General features: G+C 39.7%; 1 protein-coding gene across 2 annotated transcripts; it reads left to right on the top strand.

Moving 5' to 3' along the window:
- Positions 1 to 1,224: 1,224 nt before the first annotated feature.
- Positions 1,225 to 13,757, top strand: hyls1 (HYLS1 centriolar and ciliogenesis associated). Of its 2 annotated transcripts, none has more exons than XM_052011322.1 (12): positions 1,225 to 1,507; positions 2,266 to 2,367; positions 2,928 to 2,999; positions 5,878 to 5,969; positions 6,496 to 6,743; positions 7,813 to 7,871; positions 9,305 to 9,444; positions 9,757 to 9,817; positions 10,306 to 10,369; positions 11,392 to 11,473; positions 11,560 to 11,592; positions 13,613 to 13,757. In XM_052011322.1, exons 1-12 carry the CDS (start codon positions 1,240 to 1,242, stop codon positions 13,742 to 13,744), a joined length of 1,353 nt encoding a protein of 450 aa, XP_051867282.1. In that variant the 5' UTR covers positions 1,225 to 1,239; the 3' UTR covers positions 13,745 to 13,757. The 2 variants fall into 2 exon arrangements, with proteins under 2 accessions (XP_051867282.1, XP_051867283.1); XM_052011323.1 differs by having other exon boundaries at positions 1,362 to 1,550.

Raw genomic sequence — 13,757 nt, 5'->3', positions numbered from 1 at the left:
TGTATTCTCATCCTATGTACCTGGATTAAAATTAGAAGTACTGTGAAGTAGATGAAAGGGAGGAGAGCAACACAGACAAAGATATCTTTATTAGTCACATGTACATTGAAAGTGAAATGCACCTTTTGTGTAGAGTGTTCTGGGGGCAGCCCGCAAGTGTCACCACACTTCCGGCACCAACATAGCATGCCCACAACTTCCTAACCCGTACGTCTTTGGAATGTGGGAGGAAACCGGAGCACCCAGAGGAAACCCACGCAGACACAGGGAGAACGTACAAACTCCTTACAGACAGTGGCTGGAATTGAACCCGAATCGCTGGCGCTGCAAAGCGTTACACTAACCGCTACACTACTGTGCCAGTGCAACACGTATTTTTTTGTATAAGTACTTCTAGTTGTACAAGCTGTTGGTGAGACTGCACTTGGAGTATTTTGTAGTTTTGGTTGCCCTGTTATAGGAAAGTCATCATTAAACTGGAAAGAGTGCAGAGGAGATTTACAAGGATGCTGCCAGGGACTGAAGAGCCTGAGTTACTAGGTAGAGGTTGAGCAGGCTAGGACTTTATTCCTTGGAACACAGGAAATTCAGAGGTGACCTTATAGAGGTATATAAAATCATGAGGGGTATAGGTAGGATGAACACGCATAGTCTTTTTCCCAGGGAACGGGAACTAAAAAACAGAGGGCATAGGTTTAAAGTGAGAGGTGAAATATTTAAAAGGGACCAGAGGGGCAGAGGGTAGTGCATATGTAGGGTGAGCTGCCAGAGAAAGTGGTTGAGGCAGGTACAATAACAACATTTAAAAGACATTTGGACAAGTAGAAGGATAGGAGGGGTTTAAAGGGATATGGGCCAAATGGGACTAGCTTGGTGGGCACCATGGTCGGTTGGACTGAAGAACCTGTTTCCATGCCGTATTGCTCTATGACTAGTGGTGCTATTTGGTTGTGCATTTTGAAAGAATTGTTTAAACTCCCAATGTACAGATAATATGAAGGTAATAGATATTGGAAAGCTATTTGAAGAGTTGCTGAGTTCTCCTGATGCTTGAGCCAACAGTTATTCCCCAAACCACGATTAAACAGCTTAGTTACTGTTTGTACGACCCTGCTACGTGGAAGCTATTTACCGTGTTGGTCTATGCATCACTTCTGTAGTCTTAGATACCATCTAGACAACACTTTTTTTTTCACCCGTATCAAGAATGGGAAGCTTTCATGTGAGACTTGCCTGGAGATGGCAACGTGCGTGGAAACGCCAGGTCGTCCTCGTCCCGTCAACAACTCATCCGCGCACGCGCAGCCGCGGAGAGGCGGGTGGCGCATGCGCACGCGGTCGGTTTGGTTTCAACGGTCGGCGTTTGAACCGTTGGGCTGTTCCCGCGGGTTGGCCCGCGCCGGGAGCGGGTCTCACCTGGGACAGAAGAGCTGCCGACAGAGCAAGGGCAGCCCGCGGGAGCCGGCTGGCGACCGACCGACCGAGTCTTCGACTCTCCGACTCTTGGGTGAGATCTTAGCTGCGGAGTGGTCGGCGACGGCATTGGTGGGGTAGGTGGTGTGTTGGGGTGAGAGGGAGGAATGGTGGTGGCTGATCAAGATGGTAATGATGTAGTGTTGGGTTGGTGGGTGCGGTGGTGAGTTGGTAAGGGGGATTGAAAGGTGGGACTGAGTTGGTGGTGGTGAGATTCTGTGATTTGTCAATATTGGGCAATAAAGCAATTAAAATCTAATCAATGAATGCTAAAACAAGAGTATTGTATAATTACAATCCTGGTGTTCACAATCAGCACTGAAAATTTGGTGGGGGCTATCCAAAGTAGGTATGTCTACGAGACATCAAAGTTTGTAGCTCTAGGCGTGTATGAAACTTACAGTAAGAATATTTTAAACATAAAGTAGTATTGGGACATCTGAAGGATTGTCAAGATCATAACAATGTACAACAGTTATTCATTCATTTCATGGAATGAACAGAGTTAAGCAATTAAGGCATTTAAAACTATTTAAATGATTTAAAGGAAGGGGTTGATCTGTGCACCTTCAATGGCTACTGGAAATTTAATCAGTATTTATACATTATTACCAATGTAAATACTACATCATCCTGATATTTTAGCCCTATTTATTTCTTAAAATGTCTCCACTGTTTTTTGTCTTAATTTTAATTAAAATTTGTTCACATAATTGACCTTGGTTTAGATCCTCTGAATACATATTTCAGTAAAATTCTGCAACAGTTAAAACTTTTTTGTTCCTTCTTCAGTAATGGCTGGACTTGACTTCACTGATCAAGATATTCAAGAACAGTTGAGTGTGTTGGGCTATCACAATGTCCCACAACATCAACTCCGAGAGTTCAGAAAAGGTAAGAAGTTGCATTACACTGAACAGTAGTTGTATAAAATAACAATTTATTCTCGAGCAGACTATTTACACCCTTAGAAATTCACCACTGATAAATGGGTTTCTAACTTTAATTCTTTCCCAAAGAAGAAGGTAATTAATAGCATATTGCAAATCATATAATCTCGCAGAAGTGGCCATTCCAAGTCACTTTAGACTATTGCTGTTTAAGCCCTATTTAAACCAAGCTGCAGAAGGCAAGGCAGGTGGAATATGAAGTATCTGATCCTAAAATCAAGCACCATGCAGTACCTCTTGTGAAAATGTATTTGGTTATACTGTAATAGCTATTGTGAACTCTAACTTAATGAAGAACTCCATTAAGTTCAGTACCGACCATGATTGATGTTCCTAGCTTTTCTCCTCCACCAAATTTTGGAACATCTTTCTTTAAGGTAAACTAATGGCTGTTAAGGCATGGTGGTAGTAGCTATCTAATAGTTTAGTCTAATAATGATCTGGTGTCATGCTTTAAACAAGATTTGTGCCACAGTTAAATGCATTAATGTCGTTTTTTCTCAGATCTGGAAGAACTGATCAAGCATGAGTATTCAAAGACTCGAGGCTCCAGTAAAGCCAGTTCAGAATCATGTGGTAAAGTAAAGCCATCGAATTATTTTATTGGAGTTATGGTTTTACTCTGTATTTGTGATTTAAAAAACTCACCAATCAAATTAGGATAAAGCAAGTCAAATGTAAACAGAGAGAGTCTTCTCAATCTGCATTTTAAATATAGATTTAATTTTGTGTGGGAGCGTCAAAAGCTGAAAGGACTTCTCTGAGCCAACAACATTTCTGGCTTTGGACAGATATGAGATTTATATTATATATGCAAGTATTAAGTTTGTTATTCCAACATTTGAAGGGAATGGGAGTTTAGAATTTTACAGATTGTAACACTGCTTAGTCATGGAGACATACAACATGGAAATGGATCCTTTGACTCACTGAGTCAATTGCAAATTTATACTACATTAATCCCATTTTTATTTGGCCCTCATTCTCATCAACTGTACCCAGGTTCTATCATTCAGTTATACACTAAGGGCAATTTGTGTTGGCCAATTAGCTAACCAACCTGCATGTCTTTGAGATGTGGGAGGAAACTAGAGCAGCCAGAGGATACTGTGCAGTTACAAGGGGAACTTGCAGATTCTGCACAGATAGCACCTAAGGGAAGGATTGAACTGGAGTCTTCGGCACTGTGAGACAGCATTGTACTAGTTGCACCACAGTACTGCAGTCATTTTACTTAAGCACAATGAAGCACTTGCACAAAACAACCTTGTGTGTCTTGTGTACACATTTTGAATACACAAGTTAACAAAAGCAGCTCTAACAAATCAGATGTGTATTTTAGGAAGGGGCTGGAAATTGAAAGAATTGATTGGAATTGGTTTAGTATAACAGTGACCATCTGAAGCTCCTAGTTGCAAGCCATTTTAATTCTCCTTCCCATTCAACCTGTCTGCTCTCGACCTCCTCCACTGCCAGGGTGAGGCCAAACACAAACTAGAAGAACAGCACCTCATATTCCACCTGGGTGGTCTACAGCCTGGTGGCATGAACATTGAATTCTACAGTTTCAGATAACCTGCTCCCCATCTGTCCTTTTCTCTCTCTCCTTCTGATCTATCCAGACCCTCTCTTGCACGCACCATTCTTTCCAAGCCACCACCCCCATCTCCCTTTCTTTCCCCTCCCCCACCTATTCCATCTGCCCACATACCTCCCTTATTTAGTTCCTCCACCTTGCTTTCTTGTCAGATTCCATAATCTGCAGCCCTTTTTTGCCTCCACCAATCACCTCCCAGCCTCTGTTGCAATTTCCACCTGTTCGTCACCACCTGGCTCCATCTGCCAATCAACCTTTCTTCGCCTGGATCCTCCTATCATTTGCCAGCTCTTTTCCCCACCCCTCTACCTCACCTCTTTGTACTAGCTATCTCCCTTCTACTTTTGCAGTCCAGATGAAGGATTTCAACTCAAAACAGCATCTGTCCATTTTCCTCTACAGATGCTGCCTGACGTGCTGCTACAGCAGCTCATTTTTTTACTCCAGATTCCAGCATCTGCAGTCACATATCTCTTTACTGGTTGGTTTATTATTATTGTTACATGGACAGGGAAAAACTTTGTTTTGCATGCCATCCATACAGATCATTTCAATAGTGCATTGACAAAGTACAAGGGAAAACAATGACAATGCAGAATAAAGTAACAGTTACAGAAAAAGTGCAGTGCAGGCAGACAATAAGGTGTAAGGCCATAACGAGGTAAATTGTGAGGTCGAGTCCATTTTATCATACTAAGAAACTGTTCAATAGTCTTATAACAGCGGGATAGAAGCTGTCCTTGAGCTTGGTGGTACGTGCTTTCAGGCTTTTGTATCTTCTAGCCAATGGGAGGGTAGGAAAAGAGAGAATGTCCAGGGTGGGTGCAGTCTTTGATTATTGGCTGCTTTACCAAGGCAGCAAGAAGTGTAGAGGAGGAGATGCTGGTTTCTGTGATGTGCTGCGCTGTGTCCACGACTCTGCGGTTTCTTGTGGTCACCGGCAGAACAGTTGCCATTACCAGGCTATGCTGCATCTGGAGAGCATACTTTCTATGGTGCATTGATTTAAAAATTAGTGAGGGTCAAAGGGTATGTTATATCCTACCTGGCAGGAAGCTGATTGGTTTGGCTAGATTGAATAAGGGTCTTTAACCTGAAACATAACTCTGCTTCTCTTTCTGTGAATGCTGCCTGACCTGCTGAGCCTTTCAAACATTTTTTTTATTATGTATTGAAATCACTTAATTTAAATTAATAAATTTACTATTACTAAGCCCAGCTTCATTTCCATGAGGTGAATGGGATAATGCTGTTTGCACAATCTCCAACCTGAAGATTTCCTGTGAGAAATCCTGGATAGAAGCAGAACAGTACTGAATGACTCCCTCATTTGTGTGCATATGTGCAAAAAAAAAGCCGCTGAAGAAATGACTGTTGTTTCACCATCTTTTTCCCTCAAAATCTGGGGCATTCATGTGCAACTAGTGTTTTTTTGTCTCGGCCAATTTTACATTGTGAGAAAATAGTAGTTTAATTAATACTATAGAAATTCACAAATTTTACAAACAAAATCTATGGAATTATTGTTCTGTTGTACCGACGCACAACAGTGTTAAATCAATCCAGACAGCATTCTAAGGTATAATGATAAAGGTGCCTGAGAAAGCAACTTTGAAGCAGACTTAATTTACGAGCAAATAGTTTCGATAATTTTTGATGTTCCTTATAACAAATCATAAGCTTTCTGTTATGTGACTGCAGAATTTTCATCCCTCCCTGAAAAGTTTCCCTCTTGTGTTGGATGACCAGAATGTGTAAGAATTTACTGTATTTAAATTCACTAAGTGGTAAAGGTTTGCAGAGGAAAGAATACTGCTTTTTTGTTTTGGAAAGTTGATATAGTGATTTCCTATCAAGTTTCACAGATGAGAAATAGTTCCATGGAACAGCCCATTTTAGCAACCCAATCTACAACTCAACGAGAGTTCAACTCTGAAAAAGAGAATCAGGTGAGTAGAATATTATTATCTGAAGAGAAAGAACAGAGGATATAGCTAAAGATTTGGGTTACTTTTGTCACAGTCAGCAAATTGAATTTTAAACTGTAATACAATGTGGGTTGCTATTTTCAAAACAAAAGGTTGTTCATTTAGGAGAGTTGAGGTAAAAAAGTTTTCTCTTGAGTGTCATGAGTCTTTGGAACTCCCTCAAAGCGTAATGGAAGCAGAATTTTTGAATATTTTTAAAGCAGAGATATTGATTTTTGATAAGTGAATGATTATGGCAGGTTGACGGGGTTACAGGTTTGAGGTTACAGTCAGGTCAGCCATGAGCTTGTTAAATGGCAGAGTGGACTCAAGGGGTGAAATGGCCTACTTCTAATTTGTACGTTAACACTGTCTAAATGAGTCAGCTTGTTGAGATTATCTCCTGAGATCTGAATTAATCCATTGAACCTGAGCTCAATGACTTGCTTATGATATAGTTATGTATAAATTTTTTTTTAATTGGTATATTTTTCTCTGATGCTTATAGTTTTCATATAAGAGGGAGATTTTCCATGGTTGTCCAACAGAATTTCATCAGTGTGATACATACAGCAGATATACAGTAGCCCCAAATCTGTGCAGAGATACATCAGCACCATCTCAGTTAATTCTTCAGAAAAGCCCAGTTCAAGAGAGTAATAGCAGTCAGATGCAATCTGAGAACAGCAGGATGAGCAGCCCTGAAACAGTCCCTGAAAGCAACAGAAAACCTATTATTAAGAGAAAAGTATTACGGTATGTAAGCTGACAATTTAACTTTTTTTGGGTGTTTAAAGATTTTGTGCAAATGGAATGATTTATTGATCCATATTTGAATTTCTTGCATTTTAAATTTTCATAGTATTGAATTCACAATTTAGTATTTTAAATTACTTCATCTTTGAGAGCTGAAATTATTTTGTACGAAAACTAATTTATTTAACATTTTCCAACTAAATTGAAGCATTGGAATAATCATTTAATCCTGAATTTCAATAATTTACAAAAGTATTCTGTAAAGTATGTCCTGAACAATGTGAGATGAAATTATGGAATTTAAGTAACCATAAAAATCTTTTTGTTCACAATGATCCAAATTTAGAAATTTGTTGTATAATATTTCCATGGTCAAAATGTTCTTGGAATTTTCACAATTATATTGCTGTTCTGCAGATGTAGAAATTCTCAGGATTTTGTTTATGTAAACAGTAAATTAAGTGGATTAATATATTTCTTCTATGTTTTTAGTAAAGTTAGACCAACATTAATCCTGTTTAATTATGAGAGATTTTCTCCCGATGTGAGCCGTTCTGAAATTTTCTCCATCTCTCCATATGTTAAGTACTAACACAATTCTAGAGCTTTCAGGCTAGTCTTATTTACAATTCCAGATGAAACTAGTAAAGTATATTACATTGTAATCAGGTATATTTTGATTAATACCAACCTTACAATGATTAACACACATACATGTAGCTCTCAAGATAATATTTTGGCAACTACTTTTTGATAATGAGGAACCAAATTTTTTTTTTGTTTAATGTTTATGCATAGGAACAAAAGTTATAAATACCGTATGTTGAATTATTTAGATCTTTTTTTACTCCATTCTCTTTGTCTCTCTTTCCACCCCCCCCACCCAAAAAAATCTGCAAAATACAAGGGTGAAGTATTTTGCTCATAAAGTAAGTGGTATTAAAGTTTGGAAACTGACTTTCACACCCAACTTCCAGTTTGCATTTGTATGGATTAGATACAAAGACAACTACTTCTGTGAAGTATTTAGAACATTCATTGCTATATTCATTCCTGTAATTCATTGCAGGAAGAAGAATGGACAGTCACATGTTTATGATGAGTCGACGGTCACTGAAACTGATTCTGGTAACTACGATGGGCTGGCTGTGTTCTCTCTCCTTGGGGCACACATGTCATTTCTAGTTATTGTAGTATAGATTATTCCATTAGGCAGATTGCCCAGAATAAGATTTGCTTGTCTGTTCAAGTATTGGTTCTGCAGTAATTCAGTCCTTCAAGTCAACCCCTAAGCCTCTTACTCTGTTATTTTCCTTGTGAAAGAGCTATTAAGCCTTTCCATCTGCTGAAATTGTTGCTTGCTGTCAAATAGAAAAATAGAGTGCATCTAGCTGTTGAGTAATTGTGTATAAATCATTGCAATGGCAATGACAATAAAAAAAAACATCTTTGTTTTGAACTGAACAACTAAGCCATGAGCATAGAACAATTTGTAGTAAATGATAAGAAGCCCCAGCCTTGGAAGATGATAAAGGAAGGGGGGTTTGGACATTTGATATTTTGAGTCAAAACTAGATAAATGCACAGGATCAGACCAACTATGCTTCAACCAATTCTTTTAACCAGAGGCCCATGCTTGCACTGAATAGCATTAAAAAGCGTGTCCCCTAATACAGATTCAGTCAGCCAGCATTTCATTCCTGATGAATGTGAATCCTTTTCTAACTGTATTTTGGGAAGAGGGGATCTGAAGATTTGTTTGCACATGTCCTGAACTTTTTTTACAAATACATGCAAATTGAAATCTTGAGAATGATAAATACTTTGTTTTTTGTGGTTAAAAGTGTAAGACAAGAAGATGAGTGCTTTGCAATCACATAGTCACAGGTTTGAAACCCTGTTGCCTGGTTAAAATCATGTCATTTGGATACTAAATATAGAACCATTCAGACCATGTGGCCAGATTTGTTTTATTTTGTGCTCAAGATGAGGGACTACTTGTGCTAGGAAATCAATGGTATCCATTTTGCCTATCAATTATTAGCATTAGAGACTCAGGTCACACACACAATGTTTAGAAACAAAGGATGTCTGCTCCAATTTCCAGATAAATAGCCACTAGGGCTGAAATGCGCAACCTTTTAGAACAGGAGATATTGTAGGTATGTGGAAGCTAGAAAGAATCTACCTCAGTTTCTACTATTCTAGTAGCCACAGAACATGATAATATTTAATCTCATATCAAATAGTTTTCAATAGATACAAATGTAAGGCAAGGCATTGATTCATGAAACAGTCCTGCTGGTTAAAACTGCAAGAGTATGAACTTTTAACAGCGTGGATTTAGACACTTCAGACTGAGAAGGCAAAATCTGATGGTTCTTTGGGAGTAACGATGGATTGTCTTATCTGAATTTTTTTTTCATGCACTTGGAGAAATTTGAGTTCATTATTGCTCAGTTGGTTTATAATCCTGAACTGAAAAATACTGGAGAACTTTTGCACTGTTTTTAATGTAAACATGACAACAGTATCCTTTGTTTTGTAACTTTCTGAAAAAGATGCAGGCAGTGAATTGGGACAGATCAGCAGATTTCAGGCCCTCAGCAATAAAGCAGAGTCTGACACGGAAAGTGAAGAATTCAGCAGCATACCTGAAAGGCGACCAAATTCTGCCCAGACTTTCTTCACAAAAAATCCGGTAAATAATCTGAACAGTGTCGTATTGTTGCTTTTTGGGACAAGGACATTAGTTGTCTAGTACGTTTAATTGTCATGCAAGATAAAATTCTTTTTGTAATTTATAAATGTCCAATTAGTCTTGGTTAATATTTTCAATTTGGAACTCAATACAGCTGATTTTTGGAAAATGCCTTTAGGATGTGAAAGACATTATAGAGTGCATTGACAAACCCTAATTAGCCTTATGTACATTTAGTGTTAACCTTGCTTGGTAAAGGGAGACCATATTAACAAGCCTTATAATTTAGAAATGTTTTCCTCTCTGCTGCAGTGGAACCAAAAACTTTTAGGAGGTGATGGCTATGGTTGTCTCTCAAATGTGCCAAAGTCATGTGAGTGATTTACATTTTTCATTTTTTCTACATTAGCTTCTAATATAAGAGCATATTTCAATATTGTACAAAGATACAAATGTTCAAAGGATGTTTTCTAATCTAGTATTAATAGAAATCAAAAGGCCATCAGAGACATTGAATTGGTTTTCTATTTTTGCCTTATTTTGGATCACAGAAGGATGGTGCCTTTGCTTGCACCCTGAATCGGGCATTGAACTTTGAGAAAAGTGCCTAACAAATTGGGCATAAGATTCCATAACACTTCACGGATTTCTTAGAATAATTTCTGCCATCCCTCAGACAGCTTAACTGATCACTCATCCTGTGTTTATAGGACTGAGTGGTCTGGAAACTGCTTAGAATAAACCTTTAAATGGTAATTAATTAACTATGCTTTTTGATTTTAGTATGTGATGTAAGTTTACACTTTCTAACCAAAATTGCTCATTGTTTATTTAACTTTTTTTTAAATCAATGTGTGGCAGTTATTAGACCAGTAATGGATCATCCTCACACAAGAAACTTAAAGAAAACTGATCCTGTGGCAAAGTGAGTGCTGGATTCATTAATCATTTCAATTCTATGCATAATTCAATTCAAGATGATTTGCTTTTGTTAGATTATGCTAACTTAGACCTGCTCTTTCCTTCCATTTCACTCTGCAATCTGTTCGCTTACATTTTCATGAAGCAATTTGGATGCATTCAGTGTTCAAGACCAAATAGAGCTACTTTGTCAAAGAACTTGCTAAGCCCATATTCTCAAATTTCCTTGTATCATTGGAGATCTTATTTTCACATGCCCATTAGCCTGATTCTCCTACCACCCACCCACAGTAGGGATAATTTTATAGTAAAAGTTAACCTACCAATGAGCATTCTTTTGTGATGTAGGAGGAAAGCAGTCACAAGGAGAATGTGTGAACTCCACAGATAGCACTCAAGATCAGCATCGAACATGAGGTTCTGGAGCTACAAGACAATAGCACAATCTTGTGCACCACTATGCCACCAATGACATTCCATTTCTTTCAAACAATTTTTGGCCCTGACCCTCTGCATTTAACTCCACTGTTGAAAGCTCAACTTGAGTTGCTATTTTTAACTTGATCTGAAAATTGGTGCTAGCCTTTTTCACTATCATTTTCTTGAGTAAGGAGAAGAGAGATGATTTTTTAGGGTTAGTCACTACATCAGACCACTCTGGTGAGGGACAGGGAAAGGAGACCAATTTTCTTTCCATTTGCTAACTATGCAGCTATTGTTGTGGAAAAAGAAAAGCAATGTACTTTGAATTTACCTTGCTGCATAAGTGCAAGTTTCTGGTTCTTATTACCTTGATTCCATGAATGTTTGTGACTATAAGTATAGTGTTACTGAAGAACTCAATCTTTACTAGAGAATTGGAACTTTTTCATCCTATTCCTTTTCACCAATACAAACTTTAGACTCAAATTTTTCATCATCTAATGTGCTGCAGTTGAGCTTTTAAATGAACTGGGGACAAATTTAAGAGCTTAATGTTCATATTCAGTCTTCTGAGCATGGATTTAACTGTGTTTTAATTTTCAGGTATTTTGAATACAAGCGAAATTGGGAAACTTTCAAAACGCCTGGAGAAAAAGATAGGAAAGAATTACGATGGGGGATAAGGGTATGCAACTACTAGTTAAGGAAAGTAACAATTTATAAAACATTAACACTCTTGGATAAACCTCACAATTATAACTTTTTTTTTAGGAACAAATGCTCTATAAAAGTCAACTACCTCTGGTAAGACATCTTTTTGTTTTTCACAATCACTGCTGTAGAACAAGTTATCGTAAATCATGATTGTCACCATAATTTGATTTGCACAATTTTAAGGACTTTGCAAATATGTAATGGAATTTTAAATGTCGACAAGATGTTTCCATATCACCAGGCAAAAATTGATACATTGTTATTTAATTGAAATCACAATGCTGAAAATAGATTTCATTTGTTGCTGCAATACACAAGTGCCGGAGGAACTCAGCAGGTCAGGCAGCATCCATGGAGGGAAATAAACAGTTGACGTTTTGGGCCGAGACCCTTCATCAGGATTGGAAAGGAGGCCATGGATAGACATGTCAGTATGGAAGTGGGTAGCCACTGGGTGGTCCTGGCTGTTGCAGCAGACGGAGTGATTACCCAATCTGCATCAGGTCTCACCGATGTACAGGATGCTGCACCGGATGCAATAAATGACACCCTCGGACTCACAGCTGAAGCGCTACCTTACCTGGAAGGATTGTCTAGGACCCTGAATGGTGGTGAGGGAGGAGGCGTAGCACTTGGTGCGGTTGCAGGCACAAGTGCCGGGGGGTTATCAGTGGGGAGGGATGAGTAGACAAGGGAGTTGCAGGGAGAGCAGTCCCTACGGAAAGCAGAGAGAGGAGTGAGAAGATGTGCCTGGTGGTAGGATCCCAGTGGAGGAAGTTGCAGAGAATGATGTGTTGGATACAGAAGCACGTGGGGTGGTAGATGAGGACGAGGGGAACCCTGTCCCTGGTACGTTGGCCAGGAAGGGGTGAGGGTGGAAGTGGAGGAGATATGGGTAAGGGCAGCATTGATGGTGATGGAAGGGAAACCCCTGGTTATTGGAAAAAAGAACACTTCTGATGTCCTAAAATGGAAAGCCTCATCATGGGAACAGATGAGGCAGAGGAACTGGGAGAAGGGGATGGTGTCTTTACAAGTGACAGGGTGGGAAGAGGTGTAGTCAAGGTAACTGTGGGAGTCAGTAGGTTTGTAGATATCTATGGTTAATCCATCTCTGGAGATGGACTAAGTGAATCTGAGGGCAGGGTTGAAGTTGGGCCAGATGGAGGGGATCTGGTGTCAAGAAAGAAACAGAGCCTTAAGGCCTTCCTGCTGGGGGATGGAAGTATACAGAGACTCAACATCCATGGTGAAAATGCAGCAGTCAGGACCAGGGAACTGGAAGCTGTTGAAATGATGGAGAGTATGTGCAGTGACAGGGACATAGGTAGGAAGGGACTGAACCAAGGAGGACAGCCAGACAGAGGAGGGTGGTGGTGGTGATGATCCCGAGGGTGTCATTTATTGCCTCCTGTACATCAGTGAGACCCAACACAGATTGGGTGATCGTTTTGTCGAGCACCTTTGCTCCGTCCACCACCAGGACCTCCTGGTGGCCACCCACTTCAATTCTACATCCCACTCCCATATTGACATGTCTATCCATGGTCTCCTCTACTGCCATGTTGAGGCCAGATGCTGGTTGGAGGAATAACACTTCATATTCCACCTTGGGAGTCTCCAACCTGATTAGCCTCAACATTGATTTCTCTAACTTCGGGTAACCCCACCCCTTTGTCTCCCCACCCCTTTGTCTCCCCACCCCACTCCTTTGTCTTCCCTTATTCCCATGGCTCCCTTCCCCTGCCTTGATGACCTGCCCATCTCCTTTCCTTAATTCCATGGTCCACTGCCCTCCCCTACCAGCTTCCTCTTCTTTTAGCCCTTTGCCTCTTCTACCTATCACATCCTTCCCTCTCCTCTTCCCCGCCTGCACACCCCCCCCCCTCCAAAACTAACCTTATTTTCCTGGCTTCTGCCTTCTTCCTTTCTAGTCCTGATGAAGGGTCTCAGCCCAAAACATTGACTGTTTATTTCCCTCCATGGATGCTGCCTGACCTGCTGAGTTCCTCCAGCATCTGCAGACTTGTCTCCATTATTTGTTGCTAATCTGGCTTTTAAACTGCTAGTTATCAACAGAATAACTTTTCTCTTGAATTACACCCTTCAGAAACCTCAACACATTTACATTCCAAATAACTACATTGTACCGACGGACAAGAAAAGATCTGCATTACGATGGCAAATTAGACATGAGTTAGCAAATGGAGCTGTTCCACGGAAGTTTTTCTGTTCTTGGTAGTTATACAAACATA

The sequence above is a fragment of the Pristis pectinata genome, chromosome 3, assembly GCF_009764475.1.
Source record: "Pristis pectinata isolate sPriPec2 chromosome 3, sPriPec2.1.pri, whole genome shotgun sequence".
Classification (NCBI taxonomy): domain Eukaryota; kingdom Metazoa; phylum Chordata; class Chondrichthyes; order Rhinopristiformes; family Pristidae; genus Pristis; species Pristis pectinata.
This window is presented reverse-complemented; position numbering and strand designations above follow the sequence as displayed.

Coding starts and splice junctions, on each gene's coding strand:
- hyls1 (XM_052011322.1), top strand. CDS start 1,240: ATGGCAACGTGCGTGGAAACGCCAGGTCGTCCTCGTCCCGTCAACAAC. Junction 5,970..6,495: donor ACTCTGAAAAAGAGAATCAG/GTGAGTAGAATA, acceptor TGATGCTTATAG/TTTTCATATAAGAGGGAGAT. Junction 11,474..11,559: donor AATTACGATGGGGGATAAGG/GTATGCAACTAC, acceptor CTTTTTTTTTAG/GAACAAATGCTCTATAAAAG.